Source organism: Larus michahellis, chromosome 4 (genome assembly GCF_964199755.1).
Source record: "Larus michahellis chromosome 4, bLarMic1.1, whole genome shotgun sequence".
Classification (NCBI taxonomy): domain Eukaryota; kingdom Metazoa; phylum Chordata; class Aves; order Charadriiformes; family Laridae; genus Larus; species Larus michahellis.
The window spans coordinates 1,401,709-1,429,700 of NC_133899.1; the positions used below are offsets into that span (position 1 = coordinate 1,401,709).

The following is a 27,992-nucleotide window of genomic DNA, read 5'->3' on the forward strand; positions in this document are numbered from 1 at the left end:
CTGCAGCACCCCTGTCCCCAGCCCTGCTCCCCCCGCCCGGTGGGTACACAGCAGCTCTCACAACAGGATGGGGACCACAGTGCCGCAGCACCCACAGGGGCTGCCCTGGCTAGAGGGAGAGGGGTGACCCCGATGCCGGCACGTCCCCGAGCACACGGCAGCGAGCAGTGGTCCCAGCCAGGCGTCCTGCAGGATCCTGCAGCCCCTGGCCGTGCTCCTGGGACATGCGGCAGCCCCGGCACGGAGTGGGCTCCTGGTGCCATGGTGGAAGGGCCCCATCCCCAGACCCTGCGGTGAGAGTGACCCCGGGAACGGGCACAGGGTGGGCAGCGCTGTGCTGCTACCGGCACTGCGGAGGAGGATGGGTCCCCCAGCGCAGCCCCTCTCCCAGCACCGCGGCCCCACTGCTGCGGCAGAGCAGGGGCTCGGCAATGCCGTTTCTATTTCCCTCTGGCCCCCCAGGAAAATCACTCAGATTTGGCTAAAATCACAACATTTAGAAGCAGGTTCAGCTGTTGTCATCCCTTGCCCATGGCTGGCACGCAGGAAGGTTCCCTCCATGCCCACGGGCACGTGGCAGCGAGTGTGCAGGTGTGGAAGAGCTGCTGGCCAGCTTGGCACTCCCAGAGCCCCCCAGCATCCCCAGGACCCCCCCAGCAGCCCCACAGTGTGAGCAGCCGGCTGCCTGCCAGCCCCTGGGGTGCGCAGCTGCCCACACTGGGGGGTCAGACAGCAGAGCTCCCCCCTGGCTCCCCTCAGGGGCAGCCATGGCACATGGTGCTGTTTGGCCACAGGGGAGCCCGAAGCGCCGGCCCCATCAGCTGCTCCCCCAGCCCAGGGCTGTCCCTGGGGGATGATGCCCACCCTCCCGGGGGACCCAGGGGCTCGCCAGGGCCTGTGCCACTGCTGCCACCCCAAGCGTGCAAGGGCGAGCACAGCCAAGCCATGGGCCAGGACATGGCCAGGATGGCACCCGGGGGCTTTGCGTGGCTCCCAGCGATGTGACTGACACAGGGCTGAGCATGTCTCTGTTTAATCCCCTGCAAACAAGCCCTCGCTGCCCTGGCTGTGGGGAGCCCAGCGGCGGCTGCCCGCCCTCCCCAGCCTGCAGTTTCCTCCCTGGCTGGCACCTGCCGGCAGCGTCCCGAGGGCTCAGCAAACCCTTCCCCTCAGGGAGCCGCTTGGTCCAGATGCTGGACCAAAGAGTTCATTTCTGTGGCCTCGTGCCGCTATGGCAGCACCACGATCTTCTTCTCCAGCGTCTGCGGGGGGAAGAGGACCCTCCTCATCACCGCGTCCAGCTCCTCCAGAGCCAGCTGGGCATGCAGCACTGTCGCGCCGTCGGGCTCGGCCACCACCACGTGCTTCAGCAGGCGGTAGAGGTCCCGCAGGACATCCTGCAGCACCTGGGCAGAGCGGGCAGGAGAATCGTCAGCACCCGCCGGCGTCTCGCCCGCACCCGCAACAACCCGAAACGCAACCCTCAGCATGCCCCGGCAGGCATGATGCTGCCCCTTCCACCGACGCTGCCGGTGCCAGGACACGGCGGCACCACCACCACCACCACCCTCCTCCTCCTGCCCCAGGCGTGAGCCCCAGCCCTCCTGTGACTCAGTTTCCTCACACGCCAGCAGTGCTGTCCGGCACAGCGGCGCATCGCGGCATCCCTCCGGCATGGGGGCACGAGGGGACGCCGAGATCCCCGCTGCAGGGATTCCCGTGGGGAACTGGCCGTTTCCTCCATGGGAGCTGAGTCCCAACACGCTCATTGCTGGGAATCGGGGAGGGAGGACATGGCCAGTGGAAAAACTGGGCATTTCCAAGTCAAATCAGCGATGAACAACTCCCACGGCTCCCAAGAGCTGGCACTGCCCTGAAGCACAGCACTGCCCTGTGGCACAGCCGAGCAGCTCAGAGGGACACCCCCACGAAGTCCCCTCTACCCCACGAAGGATCGGGTGCTGAAGGAGCCCTGCAGGGGGGAGGGACAAGCTGGAGGTCCCGTTCTCTCGGGATTTTCCCTGGAAGCTGCCTGGGAATGAGCCCTGCGGGGGTAGGGGCCATGCCCGAGGTGCACCGTACTGGTGCTGGGTGGATGTCCAGGAGCCTGGCGGAGGCTTCCGCTGCCTGGGGGACAAGCGGGGAGGTGACCCACCTCGGTGGCCTTCTCGCTGAGTCCCCGCAGCAGCACCACCACCACGTGCACGGCAGCTCTTCGCACCTCCGCCTCGGGGTCCGTCTTGGCTATGGCTGTCAAGCAGGAGGTGACCTGTGGGGACAGGGCAGGGGGCCATCAGCAGGGGCAAGGGGACACGGGGGGACCTGGCAGAGCAGCTGGCCACGGCCCCACCTTCGGGACTCCCCTGGGGTGGTGGGGATGTCCCTCGGTGGCCTGGAGCTGGAGGATGAGGATGGGACCCCTGCGCCCAGCCTGGGGCAGCCGTGCGTTCCCCTGCCGGCACCCAGCTTGGAGGGGATCGGCTTTTTGTGGGGCGCAGGGCACTGAGCAGCCCTCCCTCTCGCAGGTGCTGCGCGGCATGCAGATGCCTTAGAAAGCTTTATAAAAAGCAGGCAGAGTCGAAGGAACCTAATTAAACGCCCGGCAGTGACAGCCGGGAGAATTAGCAGAGCTAGCGTGTTCCCGAAATAGCTGCGTGTGGTGCATTGGCATCTCATCAAACGCTGCCGGTACCGATGCCGAGGGGCTGCGAGCGGGGACTGGGGAGAAAGCCCGAGCGCTGCATCCCTGATGTCTCCTGACCTCCCTCCAGCTCTGGGAGGCACCAGAGGCCGAAGCTCCGGCTCCCATGGGGGCACAGACCCACCGGCACGAGGGCTGCCGGACCGTGATGCCAGCACCTCCCAGCAAGCCGCCCTCCAACCTCCGAGGAGAAGACCTCCGAGAGCCAGGTTCATCCCACTGGGACCACAGCTCCGGCAGCCGTATCTCGCCAGGAGCCCGCAGCCGGGGCAAGGGCCGGGCAGCCCTGCCAGCCATCAGCTGCACATCAGTTGCAACGTGATAATGGGAAGGGTAACGAGGTCTCATTAAGTGGGAGGAGGTGACTCTGGCAGGTACTAAGTGTGCCCCCAGGTCTCCTGCACTGAGTTCCATGGGTGGAGCAGGCACCGCCGCATTTCCTTGGGCTATCGCTTCCCTGCACAAGCCACATTGTTAGCTGATAATAAAGCTTTTAGCCCTAAAAATCAGGGCTATAATTTCCTGAGCATTTTGCTTCAGGTCCAATGACTTTTACACTCTGCAATATCAGCAAATATCACTCGTGTCCTTTACGGAACCCCCCCAGGCTGTTGTGTCCCCAGCAGCAAGCGCTCAGCACCCCAGCACTGCCAGCTGCTAACGAACCGCCCTCTTAATGAGCCATGGCCCCACGCTCCCCAGGCAGGGACCCAGGGAAGGGGCCGGCAGTGCCGGGATGGAGCCGATACCTCATGGACGATGGAGCCCAGCTGAAAGCCAAGGCGCTGGCAGAGCTCGCCCAGGTTGGAGAGGCTGCTGGCCCGCAGCGTGCTGTCGGGGTCCCGCGCGCCCCGCAGGAAGGCCTGGACCAGCGGCTCCCGGTGCTTGAACACCACGTCCCCTGCAAGAGAGAGCAGAGCGGCACGTCACGGGCAAGGAAAACCCCACAGCGCCTTCCTGCCAAAGCCCCGGCGATATCGGGAGCAGCTGGATCACCCCCTTGCAGCACCAGAGAACAGCTGGATGCAACATCTGGAGCACGGCTCCCCGGTGCGGGGAGCTGGCACACACAGACCCTCGGCGGGGACTTGCCGTGATGCCAGGGATGAGGACACCGCGGCACAGTCCCCCAGGCGCCGGCAAACCCTGACGGCACACACCCCACGGAAAAGACCTTTGTCTGGGGCCATTTGGTGCATCACAGGTCGTCCCCCTCCCGGCTCCCGCGGGGCCGTTCAGAGGTGACCGCAGATAAAGCACACAGAAACGAAGTGCGAAGCCCAAATTCTCACGTAATTCAGCTGCACAACCCCCCCCCCCACTCCAATTAGCACACGCAGGCGCCGGCGGATGTGTGAGCCGCCTAATTAGAGGTCGGCGTGCCGAGCCCGTGACCGGCATCCACAATCACCCAGCACAAGAGGTGCCCCAGGACGGCGGTCACGCGTCCCACGGTGCGGACACAGCTCCCACCGGGCAGGGGCTGCTCCGGCCGAGGGGAGCGTGGGGAAGCACTCGCCTGGGAGGAACTGAGGAAAGGAGGAAGCTCTGCCAGGCTACCTGGCCCACCAGCTTGGTGGTTTCCCAGCTCTCCCAAGCCCTGTAAACCCCTCGGACCCCATTCTGCAACCGATGGAGACAGTGGGATGTGCGGGGATGCCCCAGGATGCTCCGGGATGCAGGGACGGGAATAAGCCCCGTGGGCAGTGGTGGGACCCCATCACCCTGCGTGCGGGGGCTTGGGGCCACTGCTGCGAGGGGCTGGGGACGGGCCAGCCCCTGCACCGCCGGCACGCCGACAGCCTGGCAGCACCGGCTGAGCGCAAGGAGGGGAAGTACTGATGCGATGGCCAAGGGCTGGGCAGGAACAGGGAAGGCGGCAGGCAGACACGTCCGTCTGTAGGACTGTCCCATTGTAGCTTCACTGTTCCTGCATGGCCAACCCTGAAACCAACGGATCACGTGCTTGGAGGGGCAGGGATGGATCCTGCATGGCACAGGGCAGGAGAGCTTGGGGCGGCACCATGATGCCAAGGCCAGCCATGCTTCTGGGGGAACGCAGCCTGCTCCATGCTTGCACCGTCAGGAGTTGGGATTACGGCAGTCTGACCAGCGCTGGATGGTCTGCGCATCCAAGGGCACACTGGCCTCATGCCAGACGGCCACAGAAGGAGCACGGAGCATTCCCCCTTCTGCAGAGAGTAATGCACATGCTCCCTGACGGAGGAGGAAAAAGGTCGGCTGTGGCGCACCTGGAGCAGATTTAACGGGTCTGCAGTGAAAGCTAACAGGGTTGGTGCAAGGTCTCCATGAACCCTCATGCGGTGCTTGGCCCCGTGTTGCTGGAGGCAGAGGAAGGGCACCACGCGCTTGGGATGGGGCTGCCACGCGCTTCCAGCCACGCTGCCCATGCCAGACGTCTGCTGGGCAATGGGTGCCCGCTGCAAAATCCCCTCCTGGATGGGAAAAAAGCCACTCCAGAGGGATGGTGGGCAGGGATGGGGACAGGGGTAGAGCAGGAGGGAGGCACAGCCATCCCCAGGCAGCCGCAGGAGAGCTGCGAACCGCAGCAGCGCTGCTGCACAGAGCAGAGCGTTTCTGGAAGCGCCGGATAAATCCTCGCTCTTGAATCCTGAAGCTTTGCAACAATAACAACTTCATGCGATTTGTTCTATAAATACGCAGGCGAGCCAGGACGCGCCGGAGTTGCTGCCCGCGGCAGAGGCACCGTGGGGAGGGGGGAGAGCCGCGGCGGAGGCCGTGCCCACTGTCCCGCTGCCAGCCGTGCCGTGGGCAGCTGCCGAGGGAAACCCAGCGCCGGGCAAGGCAAGGGATGGACACACGGACATCGCCCAGGGGCCTTCAGAGACCGAGAGGCTCTGCCGCCGCTCACACCGCTCGCTGGAGCTCCATGGGGAGGAGACGGGGGTGCTGGCCCGTGGGATGTCCCATCCCCATCCCGGCAGCAGGGCAGGGGAGCGGCGCTTGTCCCGGTGGAACACCCGCAGCCAGCAGAGCTCAGGGATGCCACCATGGCCAGGGGACTCTGTGGTGGTGGCTGTGCCCTGGAGGAGAGCTCCATCAGGCCAGGCAACTTCTGTCACAGCCAACCCGGGGAACAAAGTGCCCGGCCGGTGACCGGGGACCTCCACCTGGCTGCCCGGGCAGCAGGGACACCAGCTGCCACCTTCCCTGGCTGTGGCCACATGCTCTTGCTGGCCTGGCCTCCGCCGGGGAGAAAGAGGAGGCGTTTTAGGACATGTCCCAACAACAGCTGCCGGAAAGACCTCATCCAGCTTTTCCCCCTCAGCCCTGCGTGTCCAGGCGCTTCCCGGCAGCCTCTGAGCCCAGCACTGCCAGCCGAGGGGACGGTGGGCTGCCGGCAGGATCCACCACCCTGCTCCTGCCCACCGGGAAACCAGCTGCCCTTCGGCTTCCAGCCCCCTGCGGTAGGGCTGTGGGAGCTGGTTCTCACCTCCGGACAACAAGAAGCCCCCGATGGCTTCGCCCCCCGGGCCTGGCTGCATGGCAGAGAGCAGTGAGGGGCGAGTAGTGCCATGGGTGCTGGCAGGGGCCAGCACTGCCGTGCCCATGGACGCGGCTGCAGACTCACCCAGTGCCCGGGTGACACGCATCAGCACCTCGCCCAGCTTCATCCTGGTGATGGTGGCCGTGGTGTCCTCCGTGCCCCGCAACGGGCACCCGTACCGTGCCAGCAGGACAGGCAGGATCCGCTCCGGATACTCGCTGGAGAGCAGGGCAACGCCTGGGGGGAGAGCGAGAGGAAAGCGTGGGTCAGGGCCAGGCTCGAGGATGGCACGTGCCACCACGCTTGGCAGAGGAACCGACCCAGCGTCCTTCATGCAGCCATCACCCGTGGGACCCCCTGCACCCCCCCAGCCCTGCAGCCCCTCTGTGCAAAGCCACAGCGCCATGGCAGACCAGCGCCAGGTCCAGCTGGGTGCCAAGCTGAAAAATAAATAATTTAGCAGTTGGCAGCAGGTGCCCACTAATTGCTGCTGGTTAATGTTGCTTGACTGAGCGTTGACTCGGCATGCCGGCCATCGGACACTGCGGGGCTCGCCCCAGGCTGGCCCAGCGTCGGGGCAGCCGGGGACCACAGGTGACACTCGGGCACAGTGTCTGGTCGCTGCTCCCACATCCCTGCCACCGGGCAGACACTGCTGGTGTGTCCTTATCCTTGCTGGGCCTCCACGAATTCCCTGGGTTTGCCTGACCCAGGCTGGGAGCCAGAGCCCGGGCAGCGGGCACCTCTCCGATGGGGAAAGGCAGCTGTTCTCCAGGGAAAGGGCGAGCGGCAGAGGCTGCCCCAGCAGTGCCAAGCGCTGAGTCAGGCCGAGCCCTCCAGGAGCAGCTGCCTTCACCTCCAACCCCGTTCCCCAGTTATCGGAGGGTGCCTGGCATGGGTTACCCTCCACAAGCCCCGGCACGTCTGGTGGGGCAGCCACCTCTCCTTTGGCAGATCTCCGATCGCTGGAGATCGTCCCTGGGATACCCAGCGGTGCTGCGACAGCCAGCTCTGGTCCCAGCACCAGCACTGCCAGCTGGCGGGCAAGCCCTGCCGCTGCGGCGGGGAGCCCGACCTGGGCGGCGGGGAGCCCGCCTGGCACAGTGGCCAGCACCGCACGCCGCAGGTGCCACCGCCAGCGCGGCGCAGGCTGTGAGTCACCACCGCAAGGAACCGCGTCAGGGTTAATCACAGCCGCAGCCGGGCTGCGAAACACGGAGGCAGCTGCACAGGGTGCATTAATCACCCGGGGATGGTTGAAGCGTTTGTGTTTCACCTGCGGGGCAAGGACAAACCCATCCCACTCAAGACCGTACAGGCAGAGGGAAGCACAGTGATAAGCTCCTTTTCCAGCTAATGCTGAGGGTTACCTTCCCAACAGCAGCCGAGGCTCCCGGCGGTGCCGGTATCGCTTCGGGCCATGGGAACAGCACCTCCCTTCCAAGTAACCCGGCGCACCACAACCGGCCGGCACAGCCGGCGCACAGGACGCTCGCGTCATGCCGGCTGCGGAGGCACCTGCCTGCAAACCTCAATGGGCAGCCCGGTGCCATGGGGCTGCGCCGAGCGTGCTGGAGCAAGCAGGGACTGAGGATTTCCTGGGAAGTGGCGTGAGGTGCTGTGGCACTCGGTGCCCCCAGCAGCAGCCCGGCGCAGGCAGAGCTGCTCTCCTGCCAGCCTGCTGCCCCTCACCTCCTGCCTGATGGACAGGACCAGCGGTGGGGCTGCGCAGGTGCCCGCTCCTGCTGTCCCCCTCAGCGGGGGCAACAATTTCCAAGGCCATAAGAGGTGATGGATCTGGAAACCAACCTGGAGAAAGCCACCGTGGTTCCACTCTCACGTGGCTGGCCAGCACCAGTCGGTTTTGACCACCTTGGCTGGAGCAGAGGGACGTGGCAGAGCCCCGGTACATCCCATGGCCCCGGCTCCTCGTCCAGCCTCAGCTGAACACACCGGTGAGCCAAAGTGTCAGCGGAGCAGGACCGGGGTGCCGGGGCCATACCCACACAGCACTGAAACCGCAGCCTGCGCCCAGGAGTGCTACCACAGCCCCAGGCCAGTGGCACGGACCCGGCATGGGGACGGTAACTGGCTCCCGGGTGTTCTCCCGGGGGATGCCCCGAAGGTGAACCTGCCCAGGGCTCCACTGAGGAGGCACTTGTGGTCTGTGCAGATCAGCAGTTCAGTCAGAGGGTAAATGAACTAATTACCCACTGAGTAAGCACAACTGGGAGATGAAGCCTGCCGGCTTCGGGAACGCGGCACAGAGCCTGCATGCCGCTCCAGGCTTGACCGAACAGCACGAAGGCAGGAGATGCTGAGCCCCCACGGCCAGCTGCAGCTCCGCTGTTCTTTGCTCTCACTGCCCAAAGCCCCACCAGGCACAAACCCTTCTATGAAGCACCAGCACTCGCCCTGGACGGACATCACTCACCTTGGATGGCGGAGAGGTAGACAAAGGCGTCCTCATGCTGTATGTTCTCCAGGAACACCTGCATGGAGGGGGGAGTGCCATCGGCAGCTGCCCTGCACCAGCTGGGAGCACACGCAGCAGCCCCGGTCCCTCCTGCCTGGCACCTTCAGCTGGCGGTGACGGCAAGGTTGGAGGGCTCCGATCATATCATCATGGATGATATGATATGATCCCCCAGCCCACTGGCACACTCAGCCCCAGCTCTGCACCACGGTGCAGGATGGGGACCACGGCAGGAGCCTGGTACCTGGAGGAGTTTCTCCTGAAGCCGAAGTGCCTCTGGGTCCCGCTGCGTGATGAGGCTGGTGAGGTGGCGCAGGGCGGCTGCCCGGCTGGGCGGCTGGGGGTCGTAGGCTGACACCAGGAGCTCCTGGAGCCCAGACGGGGCCAGGCTGTCGGCACACGGGGCTGGAGCGGGACCCGCGGTGACGGCCTCGTGGCTCACACTCTGCTCTTCGCTCCTCTCCCTGGGAGCCGAGAGGCTGCTGCGGCTCTGCTGTGGTGGTGCCTGGCCACCCCCTGGGCCTGGGGCTCCGCCAGGGGTACTGGCAGGGCTCTGCACTCCTGTCTCCGGCTTCTTCCCCAGCACGCCGTCGGCAGCGGCGCCCACTGTCCCGGAGGAGAAGGCTCCACGGGTGCAGATGGCAATGCGCAGGTCTGCGGCCAGCTCCTGGGTGAGGGGCTCGGGGTAGGTGCGGGAGAGCTCTTCCAGCAACGGCACCAGCCGCTTCAGCACGGCAAAGTCGCCAGATTGCAGCTGTAGGGGGAAGAGAAGCAGCGCTGGCACAGCGGTAACGGGATGTTTGCTCCCCGGGATGCTCCTGGCAAGGCAGGCAGGCAGCCCAGAGGTGCACAAGCCACAGAGAGCATTTCGTAGCCCCGCAGCAGCGCCAAGCTGGCTTCCTTCCATCCCCACCCCACGAACACCACCCCACTCCGTGCGCCGTGAGCTGCTTTTGGGGACAGCGGTGCCCCGTGGCTCCAGCGCTGATCCCAGCCGTGACCCCGCACCAGCCCCGAGGTGCTGTGGGAGAAGGTGGGAAGGACAAGAGCCCAAAGGAGAGCGATGTCCGTGCCGAACCCTCGTGCCCAGCATGGGGGCTGAGCTGGGGACATCCCTCCCACCGTCCTGCCAAGGCCACCTGAGGCTTGCCTTCGGTCCAGCCTGGAAGGAAGCTCCAGGCAAGGCAGCTGCGACATGCCCCGAGGCTGCGGCGCCGGAGGGGGAGAAGTTCCTGCCCTAACCTGCATTTAACTACTAATCCCAGAAGCAAAATCTGCAAGATGTGAAAAGTGATGCTTTAGCGGAGATTCTGGGGAGCTTGTGGACGTCTATGTAAAAAAACCCTTGGCCGCTGAAATCCAAACAGCTTTGCAGCTGCCTCCAAAAGCTTTTGCATTCAATTTGCTTCAATTTGTTAAGTTGCTCCCATTAACGCCAGAGCAGGAGCAGAGGCTCCCCTGGGAGGGGGCCCATTAGAGCTGCGAGACTCTGGTTTTAAGCTTTCTTCAACTAAATAATGACTCTTTTCCCAACGTTAGGAATTTAGCAATACGACACAATAAATTATCTTTTTGCACCAACAGTTGGATTTTCCTTTGGGCGAGTCTGGGGATGAAGCAACCCCAGCAGCTCAGTGATGTAAGTGCCAGCCGGAGCGATTGCAGCGCACTAACGACCGTGCGATCGCTCCCCGATGGCAGTTCAGCCGACACCGCGTAACGGGGTACCCGAGCAAGGTACCGCTTTCATAGAGGATTTCCAAGAACGGTGCAGCCCACACCGGGAAGTCTGTTGCGCTCCAGAGATGGAGCCCTTGGACGTGTCGGGATGTAGTGCTGGTATTTAAAGACAGAATCACAGAATGGTTCAGGTTGGAAGGGACCTTAAAGATCATCTCGTTGCAACCCCCTGCCCTGGGCAGGGACGCCTCCCACCAGACCAGGCTGCCGAAAGCCCCGTCCAGCCTGGCCTTGAACCCCTCCAGGGATGGGGCAGCCACAGCTTCTCTGGGCAACCTGTTCCAGTGTCTCACCACCCTCACAGTAAAGAATTTCTTCCTAATATCTAATCTAAATCTCCCCGCTTTCGGTTTAAAACCGTTCCCCCTCATCCTATCGCTGCACTCCCTGATAAAGACACTGTATGTGACTGCACTGCTCTGTTAGCGCCTTCTTAGAAGCAGATTTTTTTTATTATAAATTAATTAACCGGGCTCTCAGGGGTGCCCTGCCCGGGACTGCACCCTTGGCCAGCACCCTGGTACTGCTCTGAGAAAAAATTACGTATATATCTATATGTATATATATATATACACATCCATACGTATACACACTCTCTGGGATTAAAGAGAGCCCCCAACCTGGGGAGCACCCAGACCCCAGAGCACCGACTGCGGCCCCCCTCGGCTGCAGGATGGTGCCCGGTCCCCCCCCTCCCCACAGCCACCGAGCACCCCGGCTTCGCACCCTCACCTGGACGGCTCCGCCGAGCATGGCGGCCACGAGCCCCATGGCCATGGCGAGGGTCTGCGTCTCCGCTGCCGCGCCGGGGCCGCGTGCCGGGCTGACGCAGGCGCGCTGCAGGGTGGCTGCCACGAACTCCTCCACCTGCCATGGGAGAGAGTGGGAAGAGCGGTTAGGAGGGGAGACCCCCACGGCGTTCCCAGAAGGCTGCCGCTGCCTCCCCAGAGCCGGGCGGCTCTTCAGCTCTCGCTGTCTCTCTTTGCATCTATTTGAATTTTTCGAGCCTGAGCCTTTCTCTAGTACAATTTTGTACGAACCCTTCGTGTTTCCTTGTTGTTGCCACCACCCTGACCTTCCCTCTCGGACCCATCCCAGTACCTTCCCAGCTCCCTTGCCATCACCCTGCCCAGGTGAGCCGGGGAATGGCTGGGGTGCTGGTGAAGTCCGGCTGTGGATGCAGCAGGGATGCAGGAGGGATGCAGGAGGGAGCCAGGGCTCCCAAGGTGGCCGCGGGGGTGCCGGAGCCCTGAACCGCTGCCCACCCCTCCGGCATTACCACAGAGGGACCAATTCCTCAGGGTCGCAGCCCCCAGCCCCACACCGGGCTGTCTGAACTGGTGGGTGAGGATTTTGGGAGCAGGGCTGGGACGGCGGCTGTGCCAGACAGATCAGTCCATCAACGGCCGCAGCACCGGGCTTCAGCACAGGCTGGGCAAGCTCACGCTGCCCGTCTGCCTGGTGTCCAGCCCTGGGACAGGGCGGTGGTTAAACCACGGTGGCTGCTCTCGGCAGCAGAAGCCCCCATGGGGGCTGCAGGGGGAGGGGGAGGCAGCCCAGCCCCTTCTCTGCCTCCCGTCCTTGCTCTGACCTTGCCGCGCTGCGGGATGGGAGCTGGAAAGCCACCTGGGATGGGTCCGAGAGCAAAGGTGGAAATTGTGCTAGAGAAAGGCGTGGGCTTGGAAAATTGGAGTAGGTGCAGAGACAACAGAGCTAAAGAGAGCCCAGCTCCGGGAAGGCACCAGGGCTGCAGCCCTCCGGCACACGGCACAGCAGCGACGGCCAGACACGGTGTCAAGCACAGCTCAGAAACACTTAATTACAACAAAAATCACACCTGCCTGCACCCCCCGCAATTTCTGGGGAAGAGCACAGCCCCTTCCCTGCCCGGGCCAGGGTCACTCCCAGCCACTCGCCCTTGCCCAGGACGGCTCCAGCTCCTGCGGCTGCCCCACGGCTCCCTGCTATCAGACACCATTTACCCACACGCAGCCCACACTGGAGTCCAGCCATTTACCACACACTCCACATTTTGTGATTTTTCTCACAATACTTGTTTCCTGCCCGTCCCCCCCCCAAGCCCATAATGATCGCGCCTGGCTGGCATTGGCCTTCTCAACACTTGGCACCAACCCCTTTGATCCCACAGGCTTCCTGCACTTCTAACGGAGCTTGAAATTAGTGAGTTTATTTTCCCCGTTACTTTGCCAGCTGCACTGGCACCGCACAGCTTGGGGCGAGCTCACCAGCTGCGGTGGCACCCAGGCACCCAGCCATGCTGGGAAGGGACTGGATCCTCCGTAACAGGCGTGTTGCAAAATAAGAGGACATTTCCCATTTTGGAAAACAAAGTAGGAGGGCAACAAGGTACTATTGCACCAAACCCCACACTTCCAGCCTCCAGGGCACAGGCACTGGGTGCAGGCAATGCTTTTCCTCATCAGCAGAGGAGCCGATTGCTGCCAGCTTCGTTAAGCACATCCCTACTGCAGCGAGCAGGGAGGCTCACAGGGGCTGCGGAAAAGGCTTGGGTACCTTCTGGGCTGATTAGTTCAGAAATAACTGCCGTCAAACGGCAATAATAGGGAGTAAAAACAAGTGTCGGAACATCTGTTCTCACAAAACAGTGACACACAAGCTGAATGGGTTGAAATTGTATTTAATAGGAAAAATAGGAACATCATACATAAATAACCTACCAGTAGATAGCTACTGAGAAAAACAAAAAGTTTTAAAAACATCCTAATCTAGAAGGAAAGAAAAAACATCCTAATCTCAAAGGGAAAAAATGCTTGAAAAATAAAACATTGGGACACGTTTCTGTCTTGCACAGGAGGCGAGCATCCTTGGTGTATTAAGGCAATCAAGTAAATCTCATGAAACTCTGTTGCGAGGGGCAGAAATGGTAAATAAAATATATTGCGCAATTGAGGGCATCCACAGCTACCACCATTCCTGGGGTCTGGCTTTGGGAAGAGGGATCCCGCTTGCTCCAACCCCGTTACGTACAAAGCCAGCCTCCAGAGCACCCACAGCAAAAGCAAACGGCCCAGAGGGAACCCCGTGCTGCAGAACCCGCTTAAAATCAGCCCTGCCACGGCTGTCCCCACCCGCGGGAGCCCTCCCTGAGATACAACCCCCAGGTGGAGGTATAACGGCTTTTTCGTCTGGGATTCTTTTTTCGGTGGTTGTTTCTTTTTATGCTAGACTGGACGGCTGGACTCAGAAACCTGGGAAAATCCTTCCCCATTTCCCATCCCGACTTTCTGATGCAGGGAGCAGGAGCTGGTCCCGCGCGGGTGGGTGCGATGGAGAGGCAGGTTAGGACAAAGCAGTGCCGGCTGCCGCACCCACCGGCGGGCGCCGCAATGACACCGGCTGGGTCCCCTCTGTCACTGCAGAGCGCACACAAAGACTCCTTTGTCCCGAAGAGAAAAGTGAGGAAACCTGCGCTAGCAGTGACCCGCTCTGCTCACGGCAGCCACAGTTAACTGCATAACCAGGTCACCGAGTCAAAAAAAACAAACAACAAAGCAGGATGAGGAAGTTAAAGTACATTGATCAGCTGGGGAATACCGTGCTGCCCTTGGTGCCCAAACCTTCCCAACCTGGCACGGCGCAGGACTGCCGAGCTCCTTCAGCGCTGCTGCGGCGTGGGCTCAGGGCGGACGGAAGTGCCATATTTTAACAACCATTTTTGGTACCAGGTTCAAGGAGCCCCCGCTGGCCTTCAAACGACATTGAATAAATTTTGCAGCTGCCCACTCATGAAGACATGGACAAGCGCTGACTGTATGAGCACGGCTATGCCAACCCTGGCGACAGGACATACCACTCAGTGTGCGCATCCCAGCAGCGGAAAACAGAGAAGAGCCACAAATGGCCTATTCGGGGACAAGGAGCAAGTGGGACGTGGCGGCAGTGCCATGTCACGTTCATCCCACTGGCAGCCCAGCTACTGCAGCTCCCCGAGATGGCTGCCAAGGCATGCCAAAAACCCAACACCATGGATAGGCAGCAAGCACTCCCTTAAAAGGTCTGTCAAAATAAAGACGAGAAGCTGGCAAGTCAGAGTCCTCATGAACACACAGACTACTTTCTTGGCTTTTAATACACAACCACGGACACAAACATGAAGATGTCTGCTGGGCTGCTCCCTCCTCTCTCTGCAGCTGACTCTGTCCTTCCTGCTGGCACCGCACAGGATGGTGTCTTGTTGAGACACTTGCAACTGAATCAATAAACTGCTTTTCCTGGGGATGCTCTAGCTTTCTCCAGCTGTTTCTTAGCCACTGTCTCCTTAGAGCCTGGCAGCCCGGAGCTTGGTCTGCCACGCGCTCCGGGGCTTTGCCATGACCAACCTGAACAATGTCTGTGAACACGGTGTCCGAGACGCTCTCACACAGCGTGGCTACAAGCTGCAGGACCAGCAGCTTCCTCCTCTGCGCAGCGTGGTACTGCTCCAGCTCCAGCAGACTCCCTCCAGGCACTGCAGCCAAGTTTGAAGACGCCTCATCTTCCGCAGCCACGCAAGTCAGCGCCTGCCGGGAAGGAAGCACAGGGAGGAAATGGTTAAATACAGGTAAATCACCATGCCAGTGGTCCTGGGTGCAGCAGGTTTGTGCTACCCACACCTCTCCCCTGCTGCAAAGGGCTCCCAGTTACCTGCCCCCTTCCAGCCTCTTCTCATTCCACACGCAGGCCCTCAGCAGGCCAAACCCTCACAAACCTCTGTCCCCATGGTCACCACACAGAGCACCACCGAGCACTTCTCCTAGGGCCAACCATGCTCTGGGCTGTCAGGCTTGCTGGGTCTCCGCTTGAACCCTTGCTCTTGGCAGTGGCTGCCCACAAAGGCACCCGGATCCCCCGTCCCCTCTGCAGAGCTCACGCTGGCTTCCTCACGTGACCAGGACCCTCCACTTGGTACCATCAAGGTCTCTGAGAGCTGCCCACAGCTCCTGGGTGTCCCATCTGTGTCACAGCAGCGTCCCTACACTCAGGATGCTGCAAACCCCACACAACTATGGGACAGGGCTCTACCTGCCAGCAAGGGCACAGAAAGCGCAGCCCAGCCCAGGAGGGAACCGCAGGGGCTCAGAGTGGGATCAAAGGGAGAAGGTGCCCCACTAGAGCCAAGGAAGTAACAGGGATTATTCACAGCCTCAAACACACCATTAAACTTCAGACATGCTCCTGTCGTCAAAAGAGCCCAGGAAGAACGAGAGTTAACCCCTTCAGGGACCAGGGCTGCCTCCCTCTCGCAGGCTCTCCTGCCCCACATGCAGCAGGACTGCTCCACCACACGCCGTACCCTGGCTCAGCGCTCCTGAGGCACCTAAGGGGATCCTCAGTCCCCTTTGCTGTCTGCTACAGAGACCGCTTGGCCCAGTGTTCCTGCAGATGTGCCCCAAACAGACCCTTGCCTGCCCTTACCTTCAGGCAGCGGATGAAGAAGTCTCCGGCTAGACCACTCTTCTGGCAGTGAGACAAGAGCTCCACCAAGTTCTCCACACGGCTCTGCTCCAAGGAAACCTTCTGGTAGAGGGCCTCATCTTCATCACTGAAACAGGCCACTGTGTCACCAACAGAAACATACCCACACCCCCTCCAGGGCTGGCTCTAAACTACTCCATGGCAAGGCGAAATCCCCCCTTCTGCCTTCGCTTGGAAACCTCCCTTCACAGCATTACCAGAAAGCTGAAGCCTGGAGGCACCTGAGCCAAACTATTGCTCAGATCATTTGGTCTACGTGATCACGCACTCAGTTTATTAATTAACCTGCATTCATTAAAGGAACAACATCAACAGAAACCACAGGCACAAAACACACGTTTAGTCCAGCCATCCTATAAAGAACAGGATTAGTGCTGGCTAATTTCTGCAGTGGTCATAGCCATAAAAGTACGACAGACACTGGCAGAGCCACGGCTGTTAAACAGTAATTTTAAAGTATGCCCAGTTTAACCAGTGCAGATCCGGGGCAGACCTTCTTCTAATTCAGGTCAGGAACAGATTGAAATGAAACCAAAACAAGCGTATTTGTACCGGGTTCTGTTACGGGTGCGCACAGCTCCCAGCACACCCACCCCAGGGACACTCCTGGGCAGGAGCTGTGCGGTCTGCCTGCTCGATAGCGCTGCCCTGGGCTTGTACTGCCAAACTAAGAGCTACCCCTCTCTATACTGTATGTCACACCGCTGAACAGTCCCAGTTTGCGTGGCTGGAGTCTAATGGCTGCAGTTTATTCCCCACATGGCCACGCTCTGCCTCTACTTGTAGAGACCATCTGCAAGAGCAGGAGGGGAGCTAAGTCGCTGGCTCCACCACACTGGCATCACTAGAGTCCTTGCTGCAACGGTGCCACTTGCGCCTGAGGGATTCCACTTGCTCCACACAGCCGCGATCTGTCACAAGACAGGCCCAGGCTGGAGGGCAGAAGCTGAATTTGGGGAGTGTTGGGACTGAAGGAGCACATCCCATTCCCATACACCCAGCAGGCAGCACTAGGGACTTGGGAAATGCACACAGAGAGGGCACACTAAGGCTCAGACACACCGTGCTGCTTTTCAGGGCTGAAAGTCAGAGCTCTACACCGTGTACGAGGAACCCGGAGGCTCTGTGGAAGCATCGCCTGCCCAAGCTCAGTGCAGACAACGGTCTACCTGGGCTCCTGGGGGACAAGACCGTGGTGGGATGGCAACAGCAGCCCCATGTGCACCTGGGCACTCTCTGCCAGACAAGCCGTGAAAAGCCCCATGTGCTGAATGATGCCTGGGCACTGCCCTCCATGCCGGGCACTGCCCCAACAGCGCTCACCTGATGGTCTCCTCCACTGCGATGGTGGCACCACCCTCGCTGCCCGCACGGAACCGGCACCGCGGGTGGAGGGCACTCACGCTGCTGTTCAGCCCTGCAAAGCCTTCCAGCACGGCCAGTGACTCCTCTCGCTCCGACTTCTCCAAGAACCACAGCAGGATCTCCTGGCACGGGGAGCTGGTCAAGGAGAGAGAAAACAGTGGTGACTTTGCTGTGCCTGCTACATCCCTCCCAGCAGCACTGCAACGGGACCATGCGTCTCGGGGTGAGGGAAAAGACAAGAGTGCTCTGGAGCGGCTACGGAAACTCCTTGGGATGCTCTGGGCTGACAGCTCTGGCAGCTGAAGGCGTTAGTGTCAGTTTATAAGGGGATCAGCAGCACATCCTGTCCTTCTGGCGTTCCCAGATGGAAGGATCTGGGTCCTTTGAGATTTCAGCCCAGCGAGGAAGGGAGCACTCTGTCTGAACAGCATGTCTGTACAAGGACAGCCGCTTCCACACAGCCTCAGCCTGGTGTTCCACGCCAACACGACAAAGCACAGAGCTGTCAGCTGTGCCAAGGAAGAGGAGGAAGGAGACAGGGAGCACTGTAAGGTGGCACGGAAACCCCTGCCAAGGAAAGATGCAGGTTAATGAGGTGGAGTAGGAGCACTGTGCCAGGGGTCTGGAAACCCGAACACTTCCAGGCAGCTGTGGTTTTAGTTACCCCTGCCAAACCCTTTGCAAACAGAGAAGCGAGCAGTGACTCTGTTCACCCAGCAGCAGTGTTAACTTGGCTTGTTCTACAAACTTGTCACAGCACTCACTACTCTTTGAAGTGATTAATGATGTCTTTAATAATAGCAGAGGCTGTGTCTACACAGAACTTTGAGGGAAAGCCTCCAGTACCCACACGCCATTATCACCAAAGCAAAGCGTAAACCCACCAGGAGTGTATTCACTAGGCTGGTCCAAATTCAGGGCAGCCCACGGAAAGGCTGGGAGGAGAAAGGAGAGAGGACAGCCAGCACCTGGTGACCACTGTCCCTGCCACTGTGACTGACACACATGGTGCTTACCATCACACAGCAGTCGTGGGGGAGCTGGGCACAGCGCGAGGGACAGCTGCCGAGAGGCAGGTCCTGCACATATTGGAAGAGAGTGATCCCAGATCACAGAAGAATGATCTTGTATTTCCAAAAGCCAGCGCTCAAGCTGTTTTTATCTAGTTTTTATCCCATTTCTAAATCCCTGCTACACAGATCCCTCTCACACCCAGCCAGGTCCCAGCGTCACCATCTCTACCCACAGACCACCACAACCCCTGCTCCTAGGCGGGCACTAAGAGTTAACCTGTGCTCCCAAGGCACCCACCGGGCATGCTTGCCTCTACACCCAACATTTGGCTTCAGGGAAGAGAAAAACTAACAAGAGAACTGCTTCCTCAGGCACAGGTCTGCCAGTAAGGTCATGTACTGTGCCTGTGCCTGCGGTTATTGCCTACTTTGAATGAGAGCTCTTCAGGGTGAGAAAACTGGTCTCAGCTTCTGTATATGCCCACACAGAGCACGTCCTTTGGAGGTGGGCAGAAAGGAGAAGACGAAACCCCAGAAGAAGTCATGCACAATCCTTCCTTACCGTAAGTATGACACATTCTGCTTGGCGAAGGAATAGAGGGAAAACACCACTCCCAGGACTGACTGTAAGGATCCCAGCAGCAGGCTCGAGCTGTCATTTCCAACCACATACACCTACAGAGAGAAGGGCACAGGGAGGAGAGTCAACCACCTGCATGGAGCAGGGGGAAGGCAAACAGGACAGAAAGCACGTCTCTGTGCAGAACGGCTGCCGACAGGGAGGACGGCAGAGGGTTTTCAGCCCCTGTTCCTTTCAGTCTGGAGCCTGTTTTCCCCGATTATGCCATATTCTGTATTAAAAGCAGCCTTCAGTACCATCTTTATTCTAGCATTTGCTAACCACATCAGGGCTCCAAGCTACAGGAACAATGCAGCTAGCTATTTGGGAAGTCTGCTGCTTAGGGGTAAGGTCTTGCATTACAGAGAGGTGCAACAGGCACCTTCGAATTAACAAATCTTTATGGAAATATTGCACCTGGAGCCAAATCTCAAATACAGAGATCAGTCCCTAGCAGGGCAGCTGGGCTGACATGTGCTGAGCTGAGCAAGCGGGTTGCAGGGACTTTGAGGAGGCTGCAGGGCTCCGCTCTTCTCCCCCATCTCAAGCAGCACCCTCCTGAATCACTGTCACTGCCCTCCTCCACAAAACCAGCTCCGCCTTCCCAGGCAAGCCACTGTTACCACAGGTAACACAGTCCTACACGGTTACCACACACAGGTCCTACCGTGCTGCCTACGGAGCACAGGAAAAACACCCACAGAATTCTTATGACATCGCATTTCCTTTTGAATCCTTTGAAAGAGGTTGTCCAAGACAAAAAGCCAGGTAAGATGCTTTCAGTCAAAGCCATAAAGCTGGGAAAACTCAGTTTAGAAAATCATTAAGTACCAAGCCTTGCCCAGCCAGACTCAGGGTTTAACTCAGGGTTGTTGTGTTCAGGTCCTCGTTTTAGCAGGCTGTCTCCTTCCAAGGGAATTCTCCAAGGGATTTCCAGCTGCGTCAGCTGGTGAAATACCTGCTCAGAATATGCTGTGCCTTCACACCAGAGCACTCCCCACACCTCGGACCTCCGCAGCTGGAGAGCAATCACCTGGTCCAAGGCTGGAAGTGCCCTGGGGACAGACCAAAGAGCTTTTGCCTGCTAGAGGCAGTGTGACAACCCAGGTAGGAGGGCTAGGAGGGAGATTGTCCTGATAACGTTCTGCCCTGCTGTATTGATGCAAACAGACCTTTTTTCCTGTGCTAATCCCTGTGGAGCCATTCTTCCTAACCAGAACCTTTTGTACACAAAGCCGCCCTGATGAAGCCCCAAGGATGGTTTCCCACTCAGCATCAAATGACACTTGCTAGGCAAGAAACCCCCGCAAATCCTCTGGCTGGAGTCTCCGTCGCTAATCTGGCTGCTGTCAGGCCTCCAGCGCTATGCCATTAAGGAGGGATCCGCCCCAAACTCCCCCAGCACTCGCATTGTCAACGGCAGCCACAGAGCAGCCCTCCAGACTGGTCTCTGCCTGCCAGCTAGTTACAACAGATCATTACTACGCAAAATACTACAACAATCACAGCATTTAAGAGCTTAGCCTGCCTAGGGGCATGCCAGTAAGCAAGTCACCAGCTTCTTAAAATTGAATTCCTGGGTTGGAGATGTCCTTCTGGGTTGGAACGCGCAGCAGAAAGCTGGGCTGCTGTCAGGGCAGGCAGCGAAACCTGCAGCGCGGCACTGGTGATATTAGTAGGAACAGTGGAAAAAATGAGCTATGAGGGAAGGTTTCAGAAGAGCGGCTTCCACAGAACAGCCCTGTTCCTTCATAGGGAGCAGAAGAATGCACCCCACCTCTCCCCCAAATGCCAGAGACAATACTGCACTGCTGAACACCCTGCTTGTTGCTGCGAGGGACCCCTTGCAGGAAGGAACTCCACAGACAGTGCTAAATCTGCGCCGTCCTGCACACAAGATACTTCCTCTAACACAGAAGGTGCTCTGATTGGCAAAGCCAGAGCGCTTCTTTGATGAGATCTGACTTTCCTTCCATTTTCCTGAACCCTCCCCATCCATCAGCACCTGAACGGGGCTGGGAGAGCTGCTGAGCTTCAGCAATCCCTCCTGCTTTGGCAGCTGGGCACACAGACCACCTCCGAGGATCCACTGCCGCCTCCAGGCACCCTCCTGCGCCAAGAGCAGCTCCGGAGGGCAGGGCAGCAGAGGAGGTGGCTGGACACCCAGCAGCAGCAGCTGCTGAAGGATTACCCACACACAGTTTTAAAATTAAACTTAATGCACACGGAAACCCACTCGTCACAGGGTTCAGCTCAGAATGGTCCCTGCAAAACAGGCTGCTCATTTTTCCTTACTTAACATTATCATTTTACCTTTCTTGTCCAATCATAGAATCACAGAATTGTTAGGGTTGGAAGGGACCTGAAAGATCATCTCGTTCCAACCCCCCTGCCATGGGCAGGGACACCTCCCACTAGATCAGGTTGCTCAGAGTCCCATCCAGCCTGGCCTTAAAAACTTCCAGGGATGGGACAAGACAGCCTGTAATGCCTTTAGCCCCCTGAGAGATATCAGGGGAAGACGAACCACTGGGGACACCCCGTGGGGACCAGCTGCCCCCCTGGTTTCTGGGACACGTGAGGTGAGGACACAGCCACTAACAGCATCTCGCCTGCAGCTGAGCTGCTGCCCACCCTCCTTTCCCCATACCCACACATGCTCCGTGCCTCCAAACAGCAGCCACCAGGATAACCGTGCCAGCTCTCCCACCTCTCCCCGCGGCTCTGTGATGCCTCTGAGCTCACCTTCACTCTCTTTTTCACCCTGGGGACGGCTGAGCAGCCTCAGAGCCACACTGAATCTGTTCGCTTCACAGTGCCCACTGCGAATGCCTCACTGCCAACCGGCTGCACAACCACCCAGCGATGTGCTGGGGGCCCTGCCAAGCTGCCCTGACTGCAGGGCTGAGCAGTCCAGCACAGCCGGCCGCTTGCCGATACCTCAAGTGCCCTCTTTTCCAGGTCACTCATTCAGAAGCATTTTGGCCCGACACAAGAGCTGGCTGCAGCCCATCCCTCCGCCAGGGGTAAATGCTGCAGGAGCTGTAGAAAGGCTTCCAGCTCCAGCACTCTGGCTCAGGCTGCCCTCTGCAGACCTCAGAGGCAGGGAGAGCAGCTCCCAGCATGTTCTCCCTCCCACACAGGTAGCACTGGGCTGAGCATGAGCTGTATTATCCATGCTCCACAAGGAGGAAACTGAGGCACAGGGGCATTAAGAGAAGGTGGGCTGGACCACAGCCCAGGAGGAGAGCTCAGGCAGCCTCTGAAGACTCAGCACACGCAGGATTCCCTGTGTTCCGTCCTTCCCTCTGAGCAGCTGCACAACTCTGATGCTGGAAGGTGAGCGGCATCATCTCAGACTGGGACTGACAACCCAAACCCACACATGCTGCAGCCAGCGGTACTCCTGACTAAGACCTCCTGCCCACCACGCTGCCTGCCCTACAATCACAGCCCGAGTCCTGAAGCTGCTCTGACAGTACACCCAGACACAACAGTCCTGTAAGAAGCTGCAAAATTTAGCAATGCTCGAAGTCTTGCTGCAGCTCATGGAGAAAGAGGATATGAAAGCACCACGGAGACTCCTGGTTACCAGCCCACCGCTCAGACACTGGGAAAAAACAACCAGCAAGAGCTCACTGCCATATCAGAGTGTTTTGGGGTGAGAATGCTTGAAAGGATTCAGGCAGCGCCTCTGGTATCCAGCATAAAGCTGCAGTCCTGCCAGTGCAGTGCTGCATACAAGGTTATTCCGTGCAGCTCTTGGCCTCATCTCTGCATCACGACTGCGGGCAACGCTGGTTTTTGTCATGGTCTAAGACACACACTGAACGGCTCAGAAAGTCACAAACCAACTCTCACTCAGAGGAGTTTTCTCACCTGCCCTCAGGCCCGAATCAGACACAATACCTTGAGCACATCTTCCACACAGCTGCCGAGCTCTGCCTCTGTCACCAGCACGGTCCCTGCTGATAAATCTTCTACTGCTAGCTCTGAAAACAAAGGGCAGAAATATCAGCCCCGCAATGTGCTGAGGAGTCTCCAGCAGAACAGCAACCCCACCATGCCCAGCACCAGAAAGCACTTTGATAGTTCTCTTGCCTTCCCTCTTCTCCCTCAAGGCAGCATGGGAAGTGATGAGCCCTCGTTAGCTGCGCTAAATATTACTGCAGTGTTGTAAACTCTGCAAGGTTACAAGCAAATCAAAGCAGACCACAACTTCTTGATGGATTCTTCCCCAGAGAGCTGCTTGGTCAGCGTGGGGAACCGATGGCTTCCGTCCGGTAGCCCAAAACAAGACTGTCAGACTGGGGAGATTCCCAAAGAGCAAATGGCAGAAGCCCCACTATTTGGCTCTCACGCTGTAGTAATTTGACTCAAGTGCTAGTAAATACGGTGCACCCAGCCACACAGACAGGCCCACAAGCAACAGAGCTGGGCTTGGACACTCAGCAGCCCAGGCACCAGCCCCTGAGAAAATCCTGATGGAAAGACAAAGATCAGCAAGAAACCAGATCCTTCTCCAGTCTGGGGCTTGGCAGAGACCAGCCGGTACCTGCTGTCTCGGAGCACCGCAGGAGCGGTGCCAACAGGGGCTGGAGCAGGTGCTTCTCTGCCAGCTGAGGGTGCTCTTTCGCCATGGTGAGCACCGTCGTGGTGGCCACTCGCTGGAACTGGCGTGCTGTCAGTTTGTCCTGGATGTGCAGCAAGTCCAGAATCTGGAAGGAAAGTCAGAATGAGTCCATGATACAGGAACAAAGATCAGCAGCCCCTTGGCAGGGGGGGTCGGGGGCAGGCCGACTCCTTGCAGCCAACAGCAGAGATTGAGGAGCCTCCTATGTGCTGCTTTGCTGGACATCGGGCATGACGTTCCACATATGGAAGAGCCAGTCTCCTTCCCAGGCACACGTTAATGCAGGGGGCATTTCTGGGCTCAAACCAAGAGCCTGCACCATTCCCCCAGCCAAAGGCTGGAAGGAAGAGATCCTCAGCAGAGCTCCTCATAGCGCACTGCTGAACAGCTCGTGCGATCAGGCAACATAATCCAGCATTTCAATCAAATATGGAAAATTCAAGAGTCGGGTGGAAACGCGTCCCGCTGCCAGAGCAGCAGAAAAATGTCTCCACGTTGTTCTGGCTCCAGGCAGGCCGCGCTCAAGCAGAAACAACACTACTGTCACTCTCCAAGCCAGGAGCCGGCTCCGCGTGCCCAGCCAGAGCCAGCGTGCTGTGGGGAGAGAGGGACCTACCTGGGGACACACCAGTCGGTAGTAGTCCTCCAGGGAAAGGCACTGCTGTGGGCAGGAAGCCAGGATCTTTGCAACCGTGTCGCATTTTCTCCAGTCCACAGCTGCTGCTTCAGCACCAGCGCCACCTGCTATACCAGCAGAAAGCCAAAATCAGCTCAGACTGACAGCAAACGGCAGGGCCATTTCTGGCTGAAGCCAAATGTTTCTGGCCCAAAATTGGATTTCTAGCTTTTATTATTCTCTTCAGACCAAGCACCTTTCAGGTGACACCTGAATTTAATGACAGAAGAGGGAAAACTACTGTCCAAGACCTTTGATACTGGAAAACAACTGCTACAAGTTGGTATATGAGCCAAAAGGTGGAGGAGGGTGGTCATGCTTGGATGGTGTCATCAGGTTGGTACTGGCTGGAGGAGGCTTTGGCACTTAAAACTGTGGGATTCAGCTTTTAGGGAGCAACAGTTTCTCTCCCTGGCAGGAAACGAAGCAGGGGAGCAAGGCTGCCGAGCCCTGGAGCAGGATGGGTCTCACTCCACCTGCAGCTGCTCACGGCCCAGCACCGAGCACGGCTCCCTCCAAACCGGCACCAGCACAGCTCCTTGGAACAAACCGTGCTACACACACACGAGGCGCAACCCCATGGAGGCATAAACAGACTAAATTAATTTGGAGGCTTTCAGTCTGGACCTCAAACATGACGGTGTACTCTCAACTAAAGGCATTTGCAGTTGGAAGGCATTCATCATTTGGGAGTTCAACACAGTCAGAGGCAAAATGTGCGTGAGCGTTACAGACTCAGCTTGGCCTGACAAAAGCTGTTTCCCATTTCAGTGCTCTGATGGCACTGTCTTTCCTGGGCCTCTCATGGGATGGAACGTCTCAGACACATCATCACAGTCTCTTTTAATCTGCCATCCTGGAAGCCAAGAGCAGCGTCAGAGCACCCTACTCACCGCCTGTTCCCTCCATGATGCCCCGAACCACAGCCTGAACCCCGTTGGGTCTCATTAGCCTCTCGGAGAGCAGCTGACCACAAAGGCGCCGCAGCCACGCTGGAGCCTGCACGAGGGCCGGCTTTGTTTCTTCCCCGGGAGAGGGAGGACTCTGAAAGGAAACAAAGGAGCAGGCTGAGGAGCGTATTTGCACACTCCTGTGCAAACCCTCACTAACAGGCAAACAGCCTGCACGCCGCCCTGCAGGACTTCAGACAGGAGCACAGGACGGGGAAACCTTTTAAATAAATCACTTCTTCATCCAGCGGCACAAAGCGAATTAGGGCTTAATGAGAGAGGCCAGCCTTCCCAGGAGCATCCCCTCATGCAGAGCTTCCCTCCTTTAATTAAAGCCTCTCAGGGTCACGCAGCAGCTCTGACTGCCTCACTACCAAAGCGGTGCACAGGGGACTTGGGCGACAAGTGGGGTTCGATGCAGGTGAGGGGCTCACAGCGGTGACCCCTGCCAGGACCCGGCACAGAGCGCTGGGCTGCGGAGGTGGCACCAGGCTCCCTGGTCCAGCAAAGCAATTCCCCTGGGAGGGCACAGACAGCAGAGCTGCCCACAGGCTGCTGCGAACCCACAGAGCGAGCGGTTAGAGCTGAGGTACTCGCTTGGATGCCCCGAGGAGGCAGGCTGGCACTGCCGCACTAAGGGGGGATAAAATAGAATATTTTCAGTCGGAAGGGACCTACAACAATCATCTAGTGCAACTGCCTGACCACTTCAGGGCTGACCAAAAGTTAAAGCATGTCATTAAGGACATTGTCCAAATATCAGCTTGGGTTTTAACCAGGAGACCCCCTGCTTTTATGTGGAAGAACCACCGCACACACCGAGAACACTGCCCCACACAAGTGCCTCGTACGGACCCTCTGTAGCCCTCGCATGTGGCACGGCCAGCTTCTGCCTGCTCGGGAATCGCGTGCGATCCCAGCCCGAGGGTCAGCGTGCGGCACAGAGCCAGCGGGACCCCGGGCTATCCCGCCTGCGTGCCAGCAGCTCCTCATGTCCTGACCCCAAACTGTGACTTGGCAGGTGGGAACGCACCCACCCACAGCACCCACTTGGAGCTGGGATGTGGTCCTTTCCCTAGGGACTCTCTAAACACGACGCTAAAGAGATTTCCCATGTCTCCCCCGCACTGCCACGAGGCAGCCTTCAACATGGCCACGAAGAGCAGCCAGTGCCGAGGCAGCACCGCTTCAAGTGGGAAGGGGCAGGTTCTAGAGGAGAAGGCGTTTTTCTCAGCCAGGCACCGCTGATGGAAGTGCCGAACCCAGGTGGCACGTGCCGCAATGTGAGTCCCCGAGTCCCCACACAGCCCTGCGCAGCTGCTGCTGCCCGAGCGACACACACACCCCCAGCAACTTCACCCATGCGTCCGCACAGCGCTCAGCGACGGGGGTGCTGCACCAAACTGGTTTTTAAGGGTGTGAGAACACTTCCAGGAGAGCAGCAAAGGCACCCTCAGCGCGCCGGCACGCACAGTCCCAGCATGGCAGGCGGCAACGCACCCCCAGCGCCCCACGCCGGGGCTGGCCCCGCTGACGCTGGGTACCTGCTTGGGCCGGCCCTGCAGGACGAGCAGCTCCCGCACTGCCAGCGGCTGGTAGACGCGGTCCAGGACATGCCGCAGGGTCTCCCGGCACCGCGCTCGCTCCGCTTCTGAAACACCCTGGAAAAAACAAACCCCAGAGTGGCGAGGGCAGCCCAGCCACCGGTGCCGACCGCACGCTGGTGTCCCTCCATCCCCTCGCCGGGCTCCCACCCCTTCTCTGGCATGGAGATTAACACGCACGGCATGAGAGGAGTTGCCACTGGGGTCAGCAAGCGGGAGCCCAGCGTAGCCACGGGCCCAGCCATGGAGTGTGGAGAGGCGGCTGGCGGCCCTGACGTGTTTTTGGCGGGGTCGGCACTGACCGTGTAGGGGGAAGAAGGGCCCCACAGACCTGACTGTGGGCGGCGGGGCCGTGTCCCAGCAGGCAGAGGCCGGCGAGGAGGAGGCCGAGGTGGCGGGCGAGGAGCGGGCCGCCCAGCGCCGGGTGCTCGGCCAGCTCAGCCAGGGCGACGGTGGTGGCGTGGAGCCGGGCCCCGCGGGCGGCCGGCGGCGCCGGGGGCGTCGCGGGGGGTCCCGGGCGCTGCCCCACGCCCGGCGGCAGGTAAGGCACCAGGCCCAGCCCCACGGCGGCCCGCAGCGCCCGCCCCACCGACCGGCCCTGCGCCACGCTCAGCGTGTCGGCGCTGGGCGGCGGCGCGGCCCCGGCCCCGCAGGCGGCGGCGGCGGGAGCGGCGGCCAGGGCGGCCAGGCGCTCCTTCAGGCACAGCAGCAGCGCCAGCAGCCCGCAGGCGATGGCCCAGCCCGGGTCGCTCTCACCCGCCGCCCCGGCGGCCAGCGCGGGGGCCCGGGACAGCACGGCACGGCGCAGGCCGCGCAGCGCCGCCCAGCCCGGCACCAGCCGCAGCCGCTCCTCCAGCGCCGCCGCGTTGCTGAGCAGCGTCTCCGGTCGTAGGGCGCTCTCCGGGCCGGGCTCGGCCCCGCCATCCCGCTCACCGGGCCCGGCGGGCGGCCGCAGCAGCAGCTCCAGCGCCTCCACCACCTGCTCTGGCTCCGGAGCCAGCTCCGACTCCGCGCTTCCCGCCATCTTGGGGCCCGCCGTCGAGGGGCGGTGCGTGCCGCCCCGCCGCCATCTTGGGGAGGTCGGGGGACGGGGAGGAGCGACACCGCCCGCCGCCATCTCGGGGGCGCCGCCCGCCCGCCGCCATCTTGGGTAGGGCGGGGGGTGGCGGCGCCATCTTGGGGGCCGGCCT

The 27,992-nt window shown here is 60.0% G+C and overlaps 1 protein-coding gene across 1 annotated transcript; it reads right to left on the reverse strand.

Moving 5' to 3' along the window:
• Positions 1-480: 480 nt before the first annotated feature.
• Positions 481-27,992, reverse strand: TANGO6 (transport and golgi organization 6 homolog). Its single transcript, XM_074582631.1, is given in 18 exon segments — positions 481-1,406; positions 2,156-2,269; positions 3,451-3,602; positions 6,315-6,467; positions 8,665-8,722; positions 8,951-9,460; positions 11,179-11,313; positions 14,808-14,987; positions 15,883-16,009; positions 17,266-17,442; positions 18,883-18,995; positions 22,849-22,931; positions 23,495-23,657; positions 24,189-24,313; positions 25,142-25,292; positions 26,743-26,859; positions 27,134-27,835; positions 27,837-27,992. Coding segments are annotated over 18 exon segments (3,378 nt in total). The 5' UTR covers positions 27,978-27,992; the 3' UTR covers positions 481-1,229.